Source organism: Penicillium manginii (assembly GCF_028828005.1).
Source record: "Penicillium manginii strain IBT 31320 chromosome Unknown utg000002l:1.0-5564898.0:1.0-5567710.0, whole genome shotgun sequence".
NCBI lineage: Eukaryota > Fungi > Ascomycota > Eurotiomycetes > Eurotiales > Aspergillaceae > Penicillium > Penicillium manginii.
Window position 1 is genome coordinate 2321508 of NW_026643103.1, and position 21640 is coordinate 2343147.

Genomic DNA, 21640 nt, shown 5'->3' on the forward strand with positions numbered 1-21640 from the left:
ATCCGAAGTAGTGAAACCAGGAGAATGCACCACCGCCGTTTAAGGAAGATAGGCCCCACCGGCAACAACCAAGTTCATGTTTGTGAACTTGACCTTGTAAACTGGACTCTTCTTAGTCGGGAAAGCGCTGATCTGATCGGGTGTGACCACAACGTCTTTGCCTTTCTTCTTCTTGCTCTGGCCGGGGGCGCTGGCTGGCGCGTTTCCGGCATCAAGCTTGGTGCCAGCACCTCCTTCGCCGATCACGCGGCCGGGATCTTGGGGTGCGGCAACATCCCATACACGGACCGTTCCATCGGCACCGGCAGAGACCAAAACATTCGACTCCACGCTCCAGCTCATAGACCAAATGCCGCCCTTTCCGTGGCCGCGCATGCGTTTCAGCAGGCGACCTGGTGCCAGGTCCCACAGGAAAATTGATCCTTGGTCATCGGCAGATGCGAGGTACTTTCCATCGCGGCTGCATTCCATCGAAGTAATGTTTCCGGTGTGGCCAGTGAACATGCGAACTGCGTTACCGGTTGTCACGGCCCACATGCGGACGGTGTGGTCGGAGCTGGCGGTGAATACATAGGCGGAGTTAGGATGGAAGCAGACAACATCGACATCTTGATCGTGGCCGGCGAAGATACGCTGTTGGCGGATGTGATCAGTAACCCAAAGTCGGGCGGTCCGATCGTTGCCCGCGGTCACGAAATAATGACCAAAGGGTCCCCAGCGAATGTCCCAAACAGGACGGTCATGGCCCTTGTAAACGACCATGCATTGCCAAGTATCAAGCGACCACAAACGGACTGTTTTGTCCGCTGAAGAGGAGAGAAGCCAGCGAACATTTGTGGGCACGTAATCGTCCCCGGTAGCAGTTTCGTTCCGGGGGGTAGAGGGAGCAAAAGAGACGGCATAGACAGGACCTGAGTGTCCAATGAGTCGTCTAGAGTTGGCTGGGGGCATGTCATCTAATTCCGGGTATGCTGCTTCGATGTTCTTGCCATCTAGACTCCAGATACGAATGTAAGACTGGGCGAAACCAGCTGCGACGAGCATATTGTCATCGGAGAAGTCAATGCAATTGATACTATAGGCATGTCAGTGAGTTCTCATCCATAAAAAGAAAATTGCCACATGTGACTAACCCATCGTAGGTGTTGTGGAAAGTGAACATGCACACACTGATACCCGGTCCAACGCCACCAGTGCGCCCGTCCAGTTTATAACGATCCCGATTCTCTTTGACCTTCATGACCTCCATAGCTACATCTCGAGCAGTAGAGGGCGGGAATGGAATATCAGCGCGCGTAGGTGCTTCTTCCTCCTCCTCCTTTTTGATCATATGGTCAAATTCCTGTGTGAAAGTGTTCTTTCCAGCAACGGGAGGTATTTTGATATCCTCATCGGCCAATTCTGCGCGAACGTCTTCTTCCATAGCCTGCTCCATTGGCATTTTCCCCAGTCTGAGTCTGGGTAGGGTTCCGGCCATGGCTGGATTGTCACCCGTATAAGCCGAACCAGGGTGATGGCCAGGAATACCCTCATCTTCAGAAGGGAAGCTCTGACCCGCTCCAATTTGGCCGAGCATAGCAGCAAAGCTGAAACGGTCGTCAGCAGCGCGGTCCATCGTCTTAATAACGCAGTAGCTACTCAGGATGGCATTCATCACTGAGCCACCCTCCTTCTCTTTGCTTTCCAAGAATTGAAGAAGGTTGGTGTACGCCGGGTTGCTCAAGACCACGCGGTACTTGTTAGTACGGTAGAGTTTCGCCGTTGAATTGTCTTGGACGTGTTCCGGCAGACTAATGGGTTCGAAGACACGAATGTCATCCGTGTGTTCCGGAAGAAACATGTTCTTGTTCGATTCGAAGAACTGTTTCGCATCCTGGGGGTAAAACGAAGTGACCATGTTCAGGAATGAGTAGACGAAGAGGGGCCACAGAACACGGCGCAACTCAGGCTAAGGACTTTTCAGTACAAAATACGGACTTCGATCTTCAGAGATGCCGTATTCATACCTTGTAGAGGTCTAGATTTTCCTCAACCCATGTTTTAAGCAAATCAAATCCCTGCTTGAACTTGGGCCGGGCATCTTCTCCAAGTGGAGGTAAGGGTCTGCCATCAATCTCTTGATTCGCAGACTCCATGCGAAGCATGGCCTCAGTCCGGCTGTAGCCCTTCTTGGCCAGGTAATCGATAACCTAATATCACCTCGAGAGTTAGACTGCAACTATTTTGACACAAAAAGCAAGCACGACAAGACCAACAACAGAAGGTCCAGTGGGATTATCAATCAAATGTGTAATAATCATGGAAGCCATCGACTGTTGCCTTGGAGAGGGAGGTACAGGTGGTAGGTCCTTGTCATGGCCTTTTGAAGAATGACCAGCCGGAGGAACTACCCTCAGCCTGATCGACCGAGGAGACCCATCCGAGCGTTTCTTAGCCGGCTTTCGGGGACGAGGCTGGGAGACACCTCTGGAGGGCATAGTGTGTGGATCGAAGAGCAAGATGGTTTGAAGCAGAGATGAGGTAGAATGGGTTGGATGCAGGGTTGAGAGGTGATGATGTGAAGATGTGAAGCAGTGAAGTAGTGAAACAGTGAATCGAGTAATGTCAAAGTGAGGGTAAAGATCGGAGCAATCAGAGGGTCAAAGTGATTCCCGCTAGGAAAAGGAACGAAGCACTCGATCCAAATCAAATAATGACAGCAAGATTTGAAAGATTGAGCTTTTTGTCCGAAGCTCTCTCACACTCCATGCAACAAGGCCATTCGCCATACATTTCAAGGAAACGCAATACAGAAACAATATACCCACAACAAGTACATATTGCCAATTGGATAGCATGGCCATTTCAAGTTACAATATACTTGGAATGAAAACAAAGATGGAAATGAAAATACAGAATCCGGGATTTCAAGCCAACTCGAAGGTTCTCAGGAGGGGAATTGCGGGAGAAACAAGGTGCTCAAGATATGAATGAAAAGAAGTACTCACGATTTGATTCAGATTTTGTTGTGACATCGCACCACTTTGTGGCGGAGGTGGGCCAGGTGTAGGCGCATGCTGCACCGGAGTGCCAGACAAAGGCTGTTGGGACATGGGCATATTGCCTCCATTTGCGCCAGGTCCCATGCTGCCGCTACGCGGCGCGGGACTGGGGGCACCGCCGGGCGCAGACATGGCAATTGCTTCGGCGAAGACGCTGGTGCCGATATGCTGACCCAAATATAATCACGGCGAGAAGGCGTCGATAGGGGCCGAATATAGGAGATCGCGAGTAGCGATGGAATTTGATACTGTTGAAGTTGGCGCGGCCGCTGAATCAGCCCTTTCTGGGGATCACACGTGATCGCGGCCTGCAGGCGGCGGAGAAGGAAGCCTCCAGAGCTCTGACGATCGTCATTCTTGACACCTCGAACAGCATTTACAGGGCAATCGATCATCTCTGTTGATGATGCCTAGTTGTTGAATATTCCAAGGAACCCAATATTACCTTCACTGCGACTTTCACTTCCAAAATACCACATAATGGCGGACGAAGTACCTCCCCCGCAAACCTTTACCTCCGCGGACCGAATTCGCCAACTCAGTGACATCGACAAGGTAAGAACACTTCGAAAAGGAGAGGAACAAATAGTTCCATTCCCGATATTCCCTACTAATACAGCTTCAGGATGTTGCGCAACTTATTCACTCCGCCGGTCTGGCCATCCAGGCACTCACAAACGCAAAACCCGACTCCGACTCCTCCGAACCAGGACCCGCCTCCCTCGAATCCCATAAAACACAATTCAAAGAGGCCACCTCCAAATACTTTGCTCTACTCTCCTCAATCGATGTGCGACTACGCAGGCAGCTCTATGCGTTAGAAGAAGCTTCTGTCTTGGGTCCCGATACCCCTCAGCGAGCGGATGCGACAGCTTCGGGCGGGGCTGCTGGTTCAAACCCGGGCACTGGGCCCGTAGCTGCAGCTGGACCTTCCAATCCTCTGGATGTTAGCTGGCTGAATAGCCGGAAGGACACTGTTGGCAAGGATAAAGAGGCGGAGCTCTGGGCGGCCGCTCGGGAATTTGTGGCGGATTTGGATCAAAAGTCGGCAGGCGAATCTCAGTCTACTGGAGATTCGGAGAAAATGCAGGTAGATTGATTGACAATGAGATTGGTCAATTACCTATAGGCAGTTCTCGAGACAAAGCAGTGGACGGAACGATATTCCTTTTTAAAGTTCTTTATGATACCCCCCCCCCACAATGGATCCAGCATGGCAGGCAAGAAACTACAGATTGCTTCACCGAAACCATCTAATGAGCATCTTTAAATCACTTCAAGTTCATCTTCAAAAAGTCCCATTATATGGAAAATATTCGCGCAATGTTCATAAAGCTAAAGCTGTGCAAAGAACGCAACAATGGACAGTCTAGCATGGGCTCCTGAGCCGCTAACCTGACAATGCTGAATCTATCAAAAAACTATTTCTGCATGGACTTGATCATCTCCAGCTGTGCTGCCCGATCCCGATTTGTCTCGGATAGAGGTGCCAGGCCTAGAAAGAAGTTATCAGTTTTTGACATTCCACGATGAATGATTGACGCCAGAGAGAAGGGCCACCTACTGCGCAGTTCACCCACAACATCCTTGGCCTTGCCGAAGTAAACCTCCTCTATAGATCACACACCCCGATTAGCATTTCCATTGTCAAGAGTGTGATTAGATCACGGAATACATACGTAGCAAGTTGCGCATCTTTAACTCCATATCCTCCACCAGTCTGCCCACATTGGCAATATGGCTCGCATCCCCTTGCTCGACAGGGAGATCCGCCTCGATCTGGCGGGTCATGTTACCGCTCAGGTCCATGTCGCCGAGGGCCTCACTCTGGTTGGCGAGGTGGAGAATAACAGTGCTGGTAAGCTTGTAGTGGGAGGAGCGGGCGCGATCAGTCGCCTCAAAAACGTGAATGCTGTCCCATTCGCCAGAGCTCTGAGAACCGGGAGTAACACCTGTAAACAACACAAGACCAAATCAGCCAGAGTTCAAATATTCTGCAAGCCCCCCGCCTCGAAAGGATGGAAACCTCATCTTACCCTTCTTAAGGAGAACAACGCCGGCAAATCCATCGTCCAGATCCCAAAAGTAAACGCTTCCGACTCCGCCCTCGTAGTACAGCTCGCGGTAAACATCAAAGGCCTCGTTCGCTGCGACCTCGAGCTTGCGCACCTTCTCGCTGGGAACGGTGCCGTCCTCCAGTGGGGGGTCGAACTCGTTGCTCCATGGTGAGCGGTAGCTATCGCCGTCACGGTTGTAGTCGCAGAGCAGGTAGTCCCGGTTGGTCTGCGGGCAGCGGCGAACCTCCAGGGGCTGGTCGACGGAGGAGAGGAGATCTTCCTGGAGCTCGGGGATAATGGAATTGATGGCGTTCAGGTTCTTCTTGGTGTCGCGCGGGTTTAGGCGTCGGAGGAGATCGCTGGGATGAGGGGTATGGTCAGCTTGGTGGTCTCCCCATCATCATCATGCACATGGGGCGGGGTTGCGGGCGGGCCTGGCATTGTTCATGGCCCGGTCTGGATTGAAGATAGCCCAGGTGTGAAATTGCGTTGAGTGTCTTGCTCTTGATACTTACAGCGCGCTGTCAAACTGTTGATCGGCCATGGTGGAGGAGGGGGTTGTGGACTTTGGAGTATGTTCTGATCTCCGCTCCGGGCAAGTTGTTGATGGTTGGAGGTGCGTGCGCATGGGGTTCCCGGCCGTGGCGACAAAATTGGCGATCTACAACTAGTACAACTACAACTACAAAACAACATCGAGACATCGTAAAAAGGGGCAATGGTAGATGTTTCCGACGATTGAACGACTAATTTAGCTTTATTGGTATCTGGTATCAACACAATACATGTTTATGTACATTCTGCCGTAGCTCGTGACATTTCAGGGATTTATGGTTGAGGGTAGCCCTCACCAATCATCACTGTCATGAATGACTGGCCTGCTATTACGAGCATTTGGCTTCGGCGCTGGATCATGATTAAATAAAATGCTGGCATCTGGAAGATCAAAGTCGGACCCATCATCATCGAGGTCGCTATCTGGGAGATTCATCATTTGCTCGGAGGCTTGTGGTCCATCCATTCGCTCCTCCAGAGAAGGTCGTTGAATAGACTTCCTCTTGGGGTTTGTTTCGATATCAGACGTATTTGGAGACAGTAAAATAGCGGTAATTTCCGCATCTTGTGGACTTTGAGCCAGAAGTTTCGCAGATTTCTTGCCAGAGGTGGACTGTCGAGGCGTTTTGGCTGCTTTGTTACTCGATCGACGCTTCTCGCTTGATGTCTTTGAGACCTTCGAGGGTGGCCGAAGAGGAGTAGCAGACTCGCAAGCTAGGACTTGCTTGAATCTCGCTTCGCAGTCGGGACCAGCCCGATTCATCTTCTGCAAAGTAGTGATCATGCGTTGTGTAAGAGAACCATGCCGCACGTTTTTGGTGGGTCTCGCAACAAGCTGCAAATGCGGGAATGCATCGTGGCGCGGATATCTAATGAACTCTGGCGATGTGTCTCCAATGTTCTGATAATGATGCTCGAGTTCATTTTCCTCAGTCGCATTCAGGAGAACTTCTTCTAGAAGTGGGATAGCGACAGGTTCAGGGGTCGGTGTGCGAGCTCTTGGTTTTGGCGCTGGCACCTTAGGTTTTGCTTTTACTTTTGCTTTGCTGAATCCCTCCTCCAACGTGGAAGCTCGAGTAAAGCCCGTCTCCACATCATCGGGCATGTGAAACTTCTTTGGGGGCCGCTTTGGCGCTCGACCTCGACGTTTGGGCTCGGGTAGTTCCTGTTGAGAGTTTTCTGGTGGGATTTCGATGACTCTTTTATCAGGTGTCGGGCGTATTCCGGCCGGGAGAATACGAGCAGATCGGTCGTCATGGAAGGTGAATCGAGAACCACTTGCAATCATCTGTTGCATCTTCTCGTAGTTATCCTTGGCTTTGGTGTAGGAATCCTCTTCCTTGCCTTTCATGAGCAAGAGGGTGATGTTTCCGGCTCTCTTACGACCGGTTCGACCCATGCGTTGCAGCATGCGGATTGGTGAGGCCGAGGAGTCGTAACAGACAATGAGATCCACTTCTCCAATATCCAGACCTTCCTCTCCGATTGAAGTAGCGACAATCGTATTATATTTACCTGCTTTGAACTCTTCGATGATCTTGAGCTGAGTCTTCTGGTCCATGCCCTCAGAGCCTTTGGCACTACTTTGTCCAACGAAAATATGAGGCCGAATCATAGGTGCATAGCGCTTGAGCACTCTCGTCACTTCCTCGGCACTGTCACGGAAGTGAACGAAGATCATCACTCGAGTGGCCGGCTGGCCAGAATTTTCACCAGTGTCCCGCCCCTCACCTGCGTCCATGAAATGATTAAGAATGACAGACTTGAGGTACTCGAGTTTGGGGTGGCCAATGAATTCGGGGTTTTTGCTCCAAGGTTCAAGGTGACCCATGAGCTTTTTGAAGCTCTCGTCTTGCACAATTTGCTTCTGGTATTTCCCGCCTTTCTGACCATCAGTGCCGGACTTGAAGTGGTGCAAATGGCGATAAAAGGGCACAATGCCGTGGAATTTCAACAGGTCGATAGCATGGGCGAGACTGGCAAGTAACGTAAAGATCGCGTTGACTTTGCCTTTCAATCCAAAATTTGCGTTTCGGCCAGCGTCTGATTGCATCCATTTTTGCCGGGCCATGGTGAGACCGTATGCCGTGAGTGCCATGGGGTCCCTTCCCCAGTATGCATTCAGGGTCGTCAGCTGCTCCACCAACGGGCGCAGCGTCGTAGACAGAAGATCCATGCAGAAAAGCATCTCCTCGGTATTCTCAAACGTTTCGATCTCGATATTACGGGCATGCACATAATCCCGAATATCTATAGAGTTCTCTGTACGGATCTCCACCCTCGAGATATCCAGTCCATCAATAACCGCCTGAACTGATTCTACGGTCGATCCCGGCGTTGCAGTCAGCGCGAGCACGCGGAAACTTTGATTATAGCGCCGTAGGAATTTCACCACTTCAACATAGGCATAGCCACCAGTCGCGCGGTGAGCCTCATCGACAACGAGCAATACAATGCGCTTGGGATCAGCGATGCCAGTCTTCAAATCGTTGATCAGCGTTTGCGGTGTCATGAAGAACACGCGCTTGGCTTTCCATTCTTCTGCACGAATTCCGGGCGCTGCACCTCCAGTAAGCATCGTCGTTTGTGATCGAGGTATGCCGGCAATGTCTCAGACATGCCGAGACTTGCTGTGAGACTAGCGGCTTGGTCGGGGCAACGAATATAATCTGCGCATCTTGCGTCCATCGAAACCAGTTGAGCATGACGGTTGCCGCGATAAATGTCTTTCCCAAACCAGTCGGCAACGCGACCAGAAGGTTATGGAAGAGGCCTTTCTGAGCAATGTTGTACTGATAGTCGCGGGTTTTGCCCAAATTCGTCGGGTACCACCATGTGCCGAGGGCATCTTGGTTGAGCTTGTGCTGCGTTGGACGCTCGACCTTATCAGGCGGTGACGAGTCTTGTTCTTGGAGCGGCAGGAGGTCTGGGTTTTGTGCTGCCATCCCGTAGAGAGTACTTTGACGAGTGTGTTTCGGATGGTCTGTAGGGCGAGAGAAACTCGATTGGAAGGAATTCATTTGCGCAGGTCGGGCTATCGGCGAGAGATTTGGAGACGAGTCAAACGCATCGTCAGGGATATCGTTCAGCTCGAAAGAGACATCTAACGGCGAAGCTTCATGAGCCTGGTGGGACATTAATTCCTTATGACTTGTGTATATTGGCCTTTGCGGTTCCCATGCTGTTCTGGACGTCTTCTCCTCTTCAAATGCATCAAGGGAAGCAGCCAGCGCCGCCCTCAGTTCCTCCTCCTCGTTATAGTAGTTGTTCGAATCTCGCTTTGAATTGTTCAATTCGGGGGTTCGGATAGGTTCCGGAGTGGGTGATTTTGGGTCGGGCTTCTTCCATCTGGGACCTCGAATCCGTTCGGGGCTGGAGTCGGGTTGCGTGAGTTGGGTGACAAACATGTTCTCTTGGAAATTGCTTTGTTTCGGAACAAAGCTTCGGTTTTTGGGTCGCTGTTGAAGATCTTCATAGTCGGAGGAAGGATCGCGACGGTCTTCCATCAGGCCATCATCCATTGATGAGGCCGAATCAGTCTCAGACGCCGCATCGTCGATGAAACCTGCCCCGCGTGCTGGAGAGTGGACGCGACGGCGTTTCGTAGGTCGGGGTGAAGGGAGGTGGTCGGCGGGGGTACTTGGGACAACAAAGTCATCATCATCAAAGTAGTCCGACTCGGAGTCGGACATCTCGCTTGACTATCTTCAGAGTGCATAAATCCCAGCTTTCAAAGCTTCAAGGCTTCCAAGCGCGCCGCGCCGCGACGCGATGTCATGTGACCTCCTAAAGTGTTTGGCATGTTTGTTTTGATGTTCCTGCAGGGGTAAAAGGACAGTCACAGTCACAATTGCAATTGCAATTTCAATTTCAGGGCTAAATACGAAGTACGAATTAAATAAATAAATGAGAAATAATACAAAATAAACTAGTATGAGTATTCATCTTCCGCGCTCGGTTCATCAGCTCTTCAGCTATTCGAGTGGATTCAGTACTTGTGGGCCCATATCTATAAAGTTCCCATTTAAGATCCCCCACACCCCATTGCAGACTGAAGATTTTATTAGGATCAATAAAATGTCTCCGAAGGGGCATCACTTGCAGATTCGGATGAGGGTCCACTGGGTCCCTCGCGCTGGTTTCTGGCGTTAATAGTGGCATTGCAGGTCCCTACCCACCCCTGTCACGCTAGCTAGGGGTACCCATGGGATGGCATACACGTCTACCATGACAATGAGCTTGGGGGTAAATATTACAGCCGATATATGGCGATATATGCTCCGTACTCGTACGGAGTGCGAGTGCGCCCACCGACTGCCATACAGGATTTGAACAGTCGATCGCGGGCACACCCGAGCATCCCCAGATTTGACAGATCCACCGAGGGGCCCCATTAGCGCGAAGGCTAGGGTAAGGGATATGCACCTGATGAGAACCTTTTCTTCCCAACACAGTATCCCTCAGACGATCCCTCTATGAAATAGGACCCCCATTGGACCAACTAAAAAGGCCATTCCTTAGCGCGGATGCACCCTTGGCAAGTTGGACCCTGGCAAGAAACAGGTAGAAAGTCCCGGATGGGTCACATCTGAGACACAACGAATGAGCGACCTCGCCCCAATCACCCTGGTCTTTTTTTAATCTTGCTCGTTTGAGCTGGGCCCTTGTTTGGGGCAAAAGTGAGGAGAAGAGAGGAGTTTGTTCACTTGACTTGTGGTCCGAGGGGGAAAAGGGAAAAACCTAATCAGGCGACTATTTATTCCCTTCAGCTTTCCTACTTCCTCCTTCTGCCTTTCTCCCTTTCATTCCCCAAAGTCTTTCGTTGACCATCTGCTGTCGCTACCTTCGTTCTTCATTCAATTCATTCCAGTTCAATTCAATTTACCTTTCCACTATTCACCATGAAGCTGAACATCCTCGCCCTCTCTGCTCTGCTGGCCCTCGTTGCCGCTGAGACTACCACCACCGCTGCTGAGACCACTACCACCATCACCGCTGAGGCCCAGTGCGCTAAGAGCTGTATGTTTCAAGCACAACAAATTTCCTACTTGCTTCTACCCTGCTAACTCATTTCACCTCCAGGTACCGCTACAGACACCTGCTGTATCGCCAAGTGCTACAAGGTTCCCTGCCCCGACAAGACCCAGGTCAACGACACCAACAGCTGTGTCGCTGCCTGCCCTCAGGGTACCGGCACTGCTGCCGATACCAAGAAGTACACCGACTGCCAGCAATCCTGCTTCAGCTCCCACTACTTCCCCATTGACGGATCCTCTGCCACTGGCTCCTCCGGCTCTGACAGCACTGCTTCAGGCAGCACGGCCACCGAGACCGGTTCTAGCTCCACCAGCACCGAGACTGGTTGTATGCGATCCCACTTCCCCACCTGCTTGACGAACGCCCTAACTAACTCCATCCAGCCTCCAATGCCTCCGGCACCGCTAGCGGCTCCGCCAGCGGCACCACCGAGACTGGCTCCGCCCACACCAGCAACGCTGCCAACGCCAATGTCAAGCTGGGTGCCTCCAGCGCCGGCCTCTTCGGCCTGGTCCTCGCTGCCTTCGCTCTCTAAGCGCAGCATATCCTCGTGCAAATGGGTATCTCGGAACCTCTTTTTTATCTCTTAATATCCAGGCGAACCGACGATGGCACGGAATTTCCTCCATCTGATCACGGTCCCTACATTTTTAGTTTCTTTCCACATGTGTGATAGTATTCGATACCTGGTTTAGGGCCCTGCTGCAACTTCAAGTGAATGATGAATCCTTTTTTTTGTCCCTCGGGCACATCTTTCCTTTCCTTCCTGGTCCGCATGATCTCGTACATAAGTAGCTACCTAGGTAGAATCTTTTTTTAGAACCCGCATTCTCGGGCTTATCTAGTATGCCAATGGGGGCACATAGCTCGAGTGCATGTACAGCAAGTACGCGTCGATCACCTGGACAGACTAATATGTAGTAGTAATACAGCTGTTGCATTCCGTAGATCAGGCCCCACCCTTGTAGGTTCCCCGCATGGGAACGTTGGGTAGGGTGGTCGGATTTGAATCTGCACTAGGTCGGTGGGCGCGGTGCATTTTGGATGCAGGAGAAAATGAAGAGAAACTTGAACTGAACTTTGGAAGGTTACAATGTTGGAACTTTGGAAAAGGGGAAGGTTGCAGCGAACCTTGGAAGGCTCGGGATGCACCTTCACCGCCAACGGATTCTTGTTTACTGCGGTGATTCTGCATGATATATTTCCCCAATTTTATAATCTCGAGCAGGAGTCTCTACTACTAGGTACCTGGGTAGTATCCAGAACTTAAACCGGTCAGTTAACTGGAAACACCCATGGATTGAGGCCTAGGCAAATCCTCACCATCCCGAACCCAATAAGCACATTACTTGCGATAGTTATATCTTGAACCCAACTAATATCCCCCCCAGGCACAGCGGGGAACAAACACAACAATGGACGAAACAAGCCCCGAATTCGCAACGCTCTACAACGCAATGTCAACCTTCGTTAACACCTGCATGTCTGGCCACGACCCCTCCCACAACCCAGCCCACGTCCACAGAGTCGTATCCCTCGCCAACAAGATCCTCGCCTCCGAACAAGCCCTCCACCCAACAAAACCCTTCTCCGGCGCCGTCGTCAAGCTCGCCGCTCTCCTCCACGACATCGGAGATAAGAAGTACCTACACAGTCTCGCAGCAGATACAGACAGCGAAGCTGCAAGCCTCGACCCAAGCACCATGGTCCGTCACGCGCTTATCAAGAACGGTGCGCCGGAAGATCTTGCGGCGCGGGTGCAGACGATTGTATCGAATGTGTCGTATTCGACGGAGATTAAGGATCCCGGTGTTGTTCGGCGGTTGATTGATGAGGAGGGGTTTATTGAGCTTGCTGTTGTTCAGGATGCGGATCGGTTGGATGCGATTGGGGCTGTTGGGATTGGACGGACGTTTACGTTTCTCGGGGCGCAGGGGCGGAAGTTTCTTGTTGATGGGCAGTGGGATATGAATAACTCTATTGAGCATTTTGGGGATAAGTTGGAGCTTTTGGAGGGGATGATGAAGACTGGGACCGGGAGGGAGATGGCCAGGGTGCGCACGGAGAGATTGAAGGTTTTCCGTGGGTGGTGGGAGGAGGAGATGGATATGGTTTCCGCGTAAGTATAGAAATGAGATAATTACTCTAGGGTATTTTCCTGGATCCAAGAAAAAAATAATCTATGTTGAATGTTGTTGAGCCGGATAAGGCTTGATTCGTTGTATTGCGATTAAGCCCAAAACGAGTGATAGGCGGATCGTCATCCCAGAAACAGGGAGGAGGGAGCCCTTCAGAGTCACTTCGAAACCCGAGAGAAACAGAGGGAAACAGAGACAGAGAGAAGATTGACAAAAAAAAAAAACAGACACAGAGAGGGTTAAAAATGAGCTTGCAAAAAACCTTCCATCTATCAAAGTTGTAAAACAAAATCAGGACAGGGTTGGGGGTATTGTAATTTCTGTTGAGCAGTGTGGTGTCAAAACAAAGTTGCTGAAAGTCAAGATAAGAGAACAGAGCAGAAAAAAAGCAGAACGATCCCGCGAAGAGGATACATCTGATGCAATTTCTTAGGTATGATCAAAGAAGCAGAAAGTCCAAAACTCCGGCTGCAAGTCTTCAACGCCGCGCGAGCAGAAAATGTAAATCTAAACCATCAGCATCCGATCGGACGGAAGCAATGCAAAAAAAATAGAAAAGAAAAGAAAAGAAAAATCAAACCCGATCCCTTGCGAAATCTAGGACCTCACAGTCGTCCTCAAAGAACCCATCATCCGCCTTCAGAGGAGTGGAGTGTTTCTTCTTGCGCCGGGTCGTGATGATCACTTCTTCCACGTTGCCCGTGCTGTTTCCAACGGTGACGAGGTTCTCCATATCCCCACCTGCCCCCAGAGAATGTCCATGAACCGCGGCATTCTCATCGTCATCGTCCAAGTTGCTATCACCACTGTTGCTGTATGATCTCATGTGCACTTTTGTGGTAGGTATGTCGTTTCCAAACACCCACTGACCGCCGGGAACAGATGCTCCAGTCTCCGTAGAAAAGACATGAAGACTGACACGTTGATCCGTATGGAAAGGTTGGTATGGGGTGTTAGTCTCGAGCTCGGCCTGGGAGAGAGGTTGGCAGAACGGTTTTGCCGCACTGGTTGGCTGCGAGCTGACTGATGGCAAGAGAAGAGAGGCATGGACAACCACCCCCGGATCATACGCAATAAGAGGTGCCGGGCCACAGGTGCTCTGCAGATTGGCAGGTAGCTGGAACTGGCTTTCTTTACCCCCTATTACAGAATGGAACTGGCGATTCTTCTGGTTTGTGGGTCCTTTCTTGAGCCGGTACAATTTGAAATGTCCATCGTCGACCACTCCCAGGAGAACGGAACCCTTACTGCAAACCCACATGACTCGAGATGATGCCGGGTCCCGAGCTAGACCAGTCACATGCAGTCGGTTTTCACCAACATGTCGAAGAGTGTGGACCGTACCCGTGGCAGCCGCACCCATGGACTTGCTCAAGCCTGCAGCCACAACTTTCCCACCCTTGATGCTAGCTGCAGTTGGGAATGCAAATCCAGCGGAAAACCCCGCACCAGATGAGGGGACACGGCCTCTGACAGCAGAGAAGAACGGCTGAGTCCGGTCTCCAACAAGCTTCATTGCCGTAGACAACGGGTTGCCGGTGTTCGATTGGGAAGAGACATCATCACTTGCAGGTTCAACGGCCTGTGATCGTTTCCCTGCAGAGCGAGCTCGTCGGAACGGCGGCCATTGAAATGCGCTTGGAGGCAGGTCAAAGACATGGACTGTGCCCTTTCTTGTTATGACTGCCAACCGATCCCCAACAGGAGGTGTCCATATCACATCCATGATGCTAGACGTGGTTAATCTTGCGTATCTTGCCACCTGTCGCACATGTGGACTGTGAGAGGTGTGGTCATCAGCGATGAAAGGCAACGCTCGACAATGTTTGAGTTGCATAAGATCCCACACATACTGCACATCCCCTTTCTTACTACCCGTGAAGAGCATTAGGCCGTTCGGAGATAGTGAGAGAAAGCTACAGCCGTTGGGGACCTGGAAAGTAGCCACGGGATAGAGTGATGCGGATTTTGTATCCACGCCATCATCAAAGCGTTTGAGATCGATGATGGAAACCGTATCTGGCTCAGGCGAGGACGTTGTCTGGGTGTCTTGAGCATGAGTCGGAGGGAATCCACCATAAATCTGAGCCGAATTCTCGGGAGGCCGATTTGTTCGAGGAGGTGGCGTGCCGGGGGCCTGTGGACTATTCCAGTAGTTATTCCAGGCCTGGAGTCCCTGGTTACCCAAATAGTGGGCACCCTTCACCACTTCCTGAGTAACACCTCGAGCCATCTTATTAAGGAAGCTCTCTCCTTCACCCACATCAGTTGCACAGTTGACAGATGGCGCACTAGGAGGATTGCGAGTTTCCAATCCTTGGGCCTTTTCATGCATCAAATCCGGGGGTACAATACCCTGTATCGATCCCCGGTAAGAGGCTGCAGGGGGCACGATAGTCAACCATCTTCCTTGCAAGGCCAATATGGGTCGCTCGGTAGGAGATGTACGGGGAGCATCGCTGTGAGAACTATCAGGATCTGTAGAGCTCGACGAGGTGGAATATCGCCGGATTTCTCCCGTTTGAACGCTAGTCCAGGTCTTCCCTAAACATTGATAGACATCTGCTGAGATGTATCGGAAGACATAAACCTCTCCGCTAATACCGGAAGCAACCACCAGATGATTTCCACTTGTGAAAAGTTTCAGGCTGCCAACAGGCAACGGCGCAAAGGAAGGCTGACCGGGGATATTCTCCAACGCCGGCATGGCCTTGCTTGCAAACAGCGTTGCAATGAGTGCTCCAGACCGCAGGGAATAGACCTGAACTCTGGTTTGATATAGCGGAGGCTCAGATTTCCTATCACCTGCACGGCCTCGCGCCATCGAAGGAGGAGCTTCATGAGCATCGGAGCCTGCAGAGGAAGCGGGCGCCTCCTCTTCACTTGGAGGAATGGGGCCGTGAATCGTGACTGCAATGTGGGGTTGAGATACTGCAAGCGAGTCATTGAATGACTGTCCGGACAAGATCTTTGCTTCGAGAACTCTGCCACCGAGACCAGTGATCTGACCGACTAGACGGGTCCGGCGGTCCTCAACAGCGAGGATTTCCACCGCACTATCAGATCCTACCACCAACACGGCAATACCCGCTCGAGGTGATTTTGCAGAGAAGCTGGGAAGAGTATCGAAACCGCAGAATGAGTAGGCTGTATCGCTTGGAGGTCGGGGTTGAGCACCCAGGTCGATGTCTGGAGCACCGTAAAAGTGCGCTTGGGGAAGATGGGGAGGAGGTGCGATGTTGCTCATCGGACTTCCATACGACTGGCTCTTTCTTCGGTCTACAGACTGCTGTCGGGATTGCATACTGCTTCGGTAACCACTGCCGAGGCTGAAAGGTCGGATTCGGGTGGGTGGCGATGCCGAGGAAGGTTGACTGAAGCCACCTCTCGCTTGGATGGTGGGAAAGTTGATGGGCGATTCCTGGGGCATATCACCATCAATTAGATCTGTGGGTGGGCTCTTTCCATAGGGTACAGACTGGGCCCAGGTGTCTGTACGAGTGACGACGTCGCTCTCGACGGCGCCATCGACTGTGTCGAGGGTATCCACCACGGGCGACACGACATCGGGGTTAACATCATGATTTAGCGTTGGGTCAGGGCATGACGAGGGCTCAACGGGGGCTACCGGAGAAGTTTGGAGTCTGGAGAGATGTGTTAGCGATGTTTTGGAGGGTTGGAAATGGGCCAAGGTCTAGACCTGGAGGAATCGTACAGGTCGTCCGGTGGCGTTTCCGTCAGAGCCTTAGCCGCTGCCTTGGCCTTTTTATTCTTCTTCTTTTTGCTCTTTCCACTGGGCTCATGCTCCTGAGCAGGGCGACTCTGATCCGTATTGAAATCGGGTTCGTCTTCCCAAGACTGACTGTACTGGCGCTTCTGATCGTCAGACGCTGCAGGGGGCATTCACCTGAGAGATGCCTCTGGGAGGCAACTAAAAGATAGGGGGGGCAAAGGAAGACCGCTCTCAAGACCTTTCCGGTGGTCTGAGAACGGGGGGTAACGGGAGTTTGAGCCGACTGCTTCAGATGCAGACGGAGGCGGGGCTGAAGCTAGCCAGTCGGTACTAAGGCGGGGCGGAAGATCTGATGATGATCAGTTACATCAGTGACCGATCTGTCATGCAGGGAGATCATAGAACCCCTGAGTACCAAGAGTTTTGTCCTGTATATCCAACAGATAACATACCTATATAGTTTGAGGCGGGCGATTCAGCCAGGGAGGGAGTTGCGATGTTGTGTTCGTTGTTGATTGACGTATCGCGAGCGGAGTCGCTCGTCGATACGCGGGGAAGCTGTTGATAAGAGCGATAGGCGCGTAAGACACCAGTGGACGGGGGAGGTCCAACGAGTGAAGAGGAATGTGTGAGATCAAGTTGAAATTCAAGATCAAGTTTCCAGTTTCAAGTATCACGATCAAAAGGGGGAACCCTTGGGGAAAAGAAGAAGGAAGATAAGAGGGGAGAGGGACTGAGGGGGGGGGAAAGGACCCGCGGTACCTGAGTCAGACACAACACTTTTGGGGAAAGGCTGACCCCGTCATTCTCCGGCGCAGCTGGGCATGTCACTTCCCCACTTCTCTCTACTAGTACCAGCCTTGTTCTTGCCTTTTTACCTGCCTTTCATACGTAGACAAAGGCTTAGCTAAGAAATGGCCACCCGGTCACCCGTGGAACAAAGTGATCCAAGAATCCGATCATAGCCGCCTTTCATCGAGGGTCACGGGTCGAACCCCCTTCATCGTTATTTGCGCAATCCGGGAAACTGGGTTCGCCCAAGCGCGAACTGCCTACCTCATACTTGAGGGCCTGTTCGCAAGGTCCTCCGGCAGAGAGAGAGAGAGGGAGGGAGGGAAGCATCATGTTTTCTTTTGTTTTAATGATGTGACTTTTTCTATTAGGTGATAATGATAGGTGATAGACACCATCCATCTTGAGTGAACGCTGAATCCAGCAGACCATCAGCCCAAACAATAAAAATAAGACTGAAAGAACCTTGGCTTGGAACAAGTTATTTAAAAAAAACAGGCCTGGAACGAGATGATGGTACAAAGGCCCGTGGGGCCGGAATCGCATAGTTCCATCCATTAGGGTACATCCCCAGATCTGCTCTTCCCTCCCCCCTTTTAAGATGCCATCGCGTCACTTAGGTCTTCTTCTTGGCCGCGGCCTTGGCCTTGGCCGCCTTCTTCTTGTTGCTGTTGATCATGACGATACTTATGAAGGTACCGACCACGGCCGATCCCAGGAGAGTCAGGATAACAGGGATTCGGATGGCCCAGACGCGCGGAGGGGAAGATGTCATGGAGAGGGTGGCCCGGGTCGACAAACGGCTGTTGACAACAGTTAGCAATCATTCAGTTAGATTCAATCAAGTTCTTTCCCAATATCATACCATCAATAGGGTCCATGCGGTATAGTAGAGAAAGATTGCGGTGGCGGCCAAAAGCATGGCGGAACCGACGAGTTGACCCAGCTAGATCTCTCGATTAGTGAACTGTCATGACAAAGGCGCAGTAATTTAGAAGAGGCAGAAACAATACCATTCTGGGGAAGAAGTGATCGCTCAAGAAAAAAGAAAGGAATGACAATAAGGAACCAAACCCAAGAGGAAAACACAAGAAGGGAGAGCTGGAGGGTCACCAACGGAGGACCAGCGTGGCCGGCGCCGGCGATCTGTCGCGCTGTCAGGAGCTATCACGTGACATGCGCGAAAAGGTTCTAATCCACTCCAACTGCTCTGGATCCGCAACCACCGTCGACCAGGAGCTTCCTCCCTCCACTTCCCCCCTTCCACCCGCTCTTTGAATTCTTGGACCTCCTCCAGTATTCATCATGTCGGATCCAGTGGTCCTACAATCTGCGGTCCGTGTGCCCACCCCTCCCCCGGGCGCCGAATCTCCAACCGCAGCCTCTCGAAAGCGCTCACCTCCTTCTCGGTCGCCCTCGCCCAATCGCCGTCGGTCGCCACCGGGTGACTCCAACAGCAGAGAAAATGCCGATGTGCCTCGGATGGATGATGATCGGGCAATTGAAAGAGAGCGACAGCTGGCCGAACGAGTGCGCGAACATGAAAAGCAGGAGGCTGCTCGCAAGCCCATGACCGAGGAGGAAAAGCAAGCATCGGCCAAGGCAGAGTACGAGAAGCTCTTAAATATGCGATCTGGTGGCACATATATTCCGCCAGCACGACTTCGTGCGCTGCAAGCCCAGATCACCGACAAGACCAGCAAGGAGTACCAGCGCATGGCCTGGGAGGCACTCAAAAAGTCGATCAACGGTCTGATCAACAAAGTCAATGTCTCCAATATCAAATATATCGTCCCCGAACTTTTTGGTGAAAACTTGGTTCGTGGTCGCGGTTTGTTCTGCCGTTCCATCATGAAGGCGCAGGCGGCCAGTTTGCCCTTTACGCCCATCTATGCAGCCATGGCTTCCATTGTCAACACCAAACTACCCCAGGTGGGAGACTTGCTGTTATCTAGATTGATCACACAGTTCCGCAAAGCATTTAAGCGAAACGACAAGGCCGTCTGCATCTCCTCCACGACTTTTATTGCGCACCTTTGCAACAACCAAGTCGCCCACGAAATGCTTGCGGCTCAAATCCTCCTACTCCTTCTGCACAAGCCAACGGATGACAGTGTCGAGATCGCTGTAGGACTTACCCGCGAAGTTGGTCAGCACCTGGAGGAAATGAACCCCCCCGATCGCCCTCGCCGTATTCGACCAGTTCCGCAATATCCTCCACGAGGCCGACATCGACAAGCGTATTCAATATATGATTGAGGTGCTTTTCCAAGTGCGCAAGGATCGATACAAAGACAACCCATCCGTCAAGGAGGAACTTGATTTAGTGGAAGAGGATGATCAGATTACCCATCGGCTGGGTTTGGATGACGAAATGGAGACTCAAGACACCCTCAATATCTTCAAATTCGACCCCGAATGGGAACAACACGAGGAGGCCTACAAGAAATTGAAGGGCGAAATTCTGGGCGAGGATAGCGATGAGGATGGAGATGATGACGATGATGACGAAGACGAGAGCTCGGAGGATGAATCGGACGCGGAGGAACAGAAAATGGACATCAAGGACCAGACAAACACAAACCTGGTCAACTTGCGACGAACGATCTACCTGACTATCATGTCGAGTATCGATTTCGAAGAATGCTGTCACAAATTGATGAAGATCAACCTTCCTGCAGGCCTGGAGCCGGAACTCCCGTCAATGATCATCGAGTGTTGCTCTCAGGAACGAACATACTCCAAGTTTTATGGACTAATCGGTGAACGCTTCGCCAAGATCAATCGCCTCTGGTCCGATCTCTTCGAGGCTGCATTTGCCAACTACTATGACACTATCCACCGCTACGAAACAAACCGCCTCCGCAACATCGCGCGTTTCTTCGGACACATGATCAGCAACGATGCCATCGGCTGGCACGTTCTATCCGTAATTCACATGAACGAGGAGGAAACCACCTCGAGCAGTCGTATCTTCATCAAGATCCTGTTCCAGGACTTAGGGGAGCATATGGGCTTGCCCACCTTGCAGGCCCGTTTCAGAGACGAGATCCTTCGTCCCAACTTCGAGGGTCTATTCCCCACAGAGAACCCTCGCCAAACCAGATTCTCTATCAACTATTTCACCAGCATTGGTATGGGTGTTTTGACAGAGGACATGCGCGAGCATCTCAAGAATCTCCCCCGACCCACTGTACCGGCCTTGCCAGCAGCTCGCGCCTCACGCTCGCCATCGGCACGGTCATACTCCTCTTACAGCGGCTCTTCTCGCTCCCGATCCCGCTCCTATTCCTACTCTCGCTCTCCTTCTAGGGATCGCGGCCGTTCTTACACCCGCTCCGTTTCTTCGCGAGGCCGCAGCTACACTCCATCTCGCTCGCGCTCGCGCTCAGGATCTCCTCCTCGCCGTGCCAGACGTGCTACACACAGTCGATCGCCATCCGATGGATCCCGCTCCCGCTCCCGCTCCCGTTCACGAACTCCGGCTAAACGGTCCCGAGGCCGTTCTTACGATTCACGTTCCCCCAGTCGAAGCCGGTCTCGGTCTATCACCCCACCCCGTCGCGGACAGGCTTCCGGCAGCCGACGGAGTCGCAGTTATTCGAGATCTCTGTCTCGTTCTGTGACACCTCCCCGCCGGGGACGTACCACGAAGGATGCGCACTCACCTTCTCCTCCGCCGCGCCGGAGACGTAACTCGTCATCTGTCTCCGGCAGTCCTCCCAGGCGACGAGACGATTCGCGAGGTAGAAGTCTATCACGAACGCCGCCTCGCCGTTGACAATATATTGCACAATAGCAAATGAACGCTCAGTGGTTTTCGTGTATAGCATTTGTGCTGTTATCTTGGTTGGTATAAATTTGTCGGCAGGGAAGGCTTGTTTTGGAGCTGGAAGCACGGTCATGCGAATGGGCAGAAAATCTTTTTAACGGTTGTACTTTATTTCTTTACTTTTGAACTCTTTTGCCTCCGCGGCGGAATTCCAGATACCAATGCATACTATCCGGCGGACGATGGCGTCCAGCCGGTCACATCAATTTTTTGCTCGTCGTAACCTAGTCGGTGTTTCTAATAGTTTATCCTGATTCTAACCGTTTATGATGCCAATCAGATAACTGTCTGGGCAGGTGGGTACAAGATATTAGGTAGTTGAATACTACCCAGGTGCCAGTAGTATAGTAATATTTACATCTTCAGCGCTGGCTAGCTACAATAGGTATCTAAAGATAGTAACGCCATCCTCCACCTTACATTACTACGCCAAAATCCACAATCAAGATCCTTGG

The 21640-nt window shown here is 51.7% G+C and overlaps 9 protein-coding genes across 9 annotated transcripts; 4 read left to right on the plus strand and 5 right to left on the minus strand.

Moving 5' to 3' along the window:
- Positions 1-39: 39 nt before the first annotated feature.
- N7533_002133 (putative transcription initiation factor TFIID subunit) lies at positions 40-2144 on the minus strand (the record flags this gene model as incomplete). Its single annotated transcript, XM_057098783.1, has 3 exons — positions 40-1075; positions 1134-1948; positions 2007-2144. 3 exons carry the CDS (start codon positions 2142-2144, stop codon positions 40-42), a joined length of 1989 nt encoding a protein of 662 aa, XP_056963919.1.
- Positions 2145-3521: 1377 nt separating this feature from the next.
- Positions 3522-4140, plus strand: N7533_002134 (mediator of RNA polymerase II transcription subunit 11; the record flags this gene model as incomplete). The annotated part of the gene is made up of 2 exons (XM_057098784.1): positions 3522-3596; positions 3667-4140. 2 exons carry the CDS (start codon positions 3522-3524, stop codon positions 4138-4140), a joined length of 549 nt encoding a protein of 182 aa, XP_056963920.1.
- Positions 4141-4700: 560 nt separating this feature from the next.
- On the minus strand, positions 4701-5642 carry cap2 (F-actin-capping protein subunit beta; the record flags this gene model as incomplete). Its single annotated transcript, XM_057098785.1, has 3 exons — positions 4701-4993; positions 5078-5457; positions 5614-5642. 3 exons carry the CDS (start codon positions 5640-5642, stop codon positions 4701-4703), a joined length of 702 nt encoding a protein of 233 aa, XP_056963921.1.
- Positions 5643-5945: 303 nt separating this feature from the next.
- On the minus strand, positions 5946-9345 carry mph1 (3'-5' DNA helicase; the record flags this gene model as incomplete). The annotated part of the gene is made up of 2 exons (XM_057098786.1): positions 5946-8212; positions 8271-9345. The coding sequence occupies 2 exons, from the start codon at positions 9343-9345 to the stop codon at positions 5946-5948; spliced, it is 3342 nt and encodes a 1113-aa protein (XP_056963922.1).
- Positions 9346-10554: 1209 nt separating this feature from the next.
- On the plus strand, positions 10555-11225 carry N7533_002137 (uncharacterized protein; the record flags this gene model as incomplete). The annotated part of the gene is made up of 3 exons (XM_057098787.1): positions 10555-10672; positions 10736-11017; positions 11074-11225. 3 exons carry the CDS (start codon positions 10555-10557, stop codon positions 11223-11225), a joined length of 552 nt encoding a protein of 183 aa, XP_056963923.1.
- Positions 11226-12105: 880 nt separating this feature from the next.
- Positions 12106-12813, plus strand: N7533_002138 (HD domain-containing protein; the record flags this gene model as incomplete). Its single annotated transcript, XM_057098788.1, has 1 exon — positions 12106-12813. One exon carries the CDS (start codon positions 12106-12108, stop codon positions 12811-12813), a length of 708 nt encoding a protein of 235 aa, XP_056963924.1.
- Positions 12814-13402: 589 nt separating this feature from the next.
- On the minus strand, positions 13403-16731 carry N7533_002139 (uncharacterized protein; the record flags this gene model as incomplete). The annotated part of the gene is made up of 2 exons (XM_057098789.1): positions 13403-16472; positions 16544-16731. The coding sequence occupies 2 exons, from the start codon at positions 16729-16731 to the stop codon at positions 13403-13405; spliced, it is 3258 nt and encodes a 1085-aa protein (XP_056963925.1).
- Positions 16732-17949: 1218 nt separating this feature from the next.
- On the minus strand, positions 17950-18275 carry N7533_002140 (uncharacterized protein; the record flags this gene model as incomplete). The annotated part of the gene is made up of 2 exons (XM_057098790.1): positions 17950-18156; positions 18219-18275. The coding sequence occupies 2 exons, from the start codon at positions 18273-18275 to the stop codon at positions 17950-17952; spliced, it is 264 nt and encodes an 87-aa protein (XP_056963926.1).
- A 383-nt stretch (positions 18276-18658) lies between these two features.
- Positions 18659-21134, plus strand: N7533_002141 (uncharacterized protein; the record flags this gene model as incomplete). The annotated part of the gene is made up of 2 exons (XM_057098791.1): positions 18659-19498; positions 19557-21134. The coding sequence occupies 2 exons, from the start codon at positions 18659-18661 to the stop codon at positions 21132-21134; spliced, it is 2418 nt and encodes an 805-aa protein (XP_056963927.1).
- Between the last annotated feature and the right edge of the window lie 506 nt (positions 21135-21640).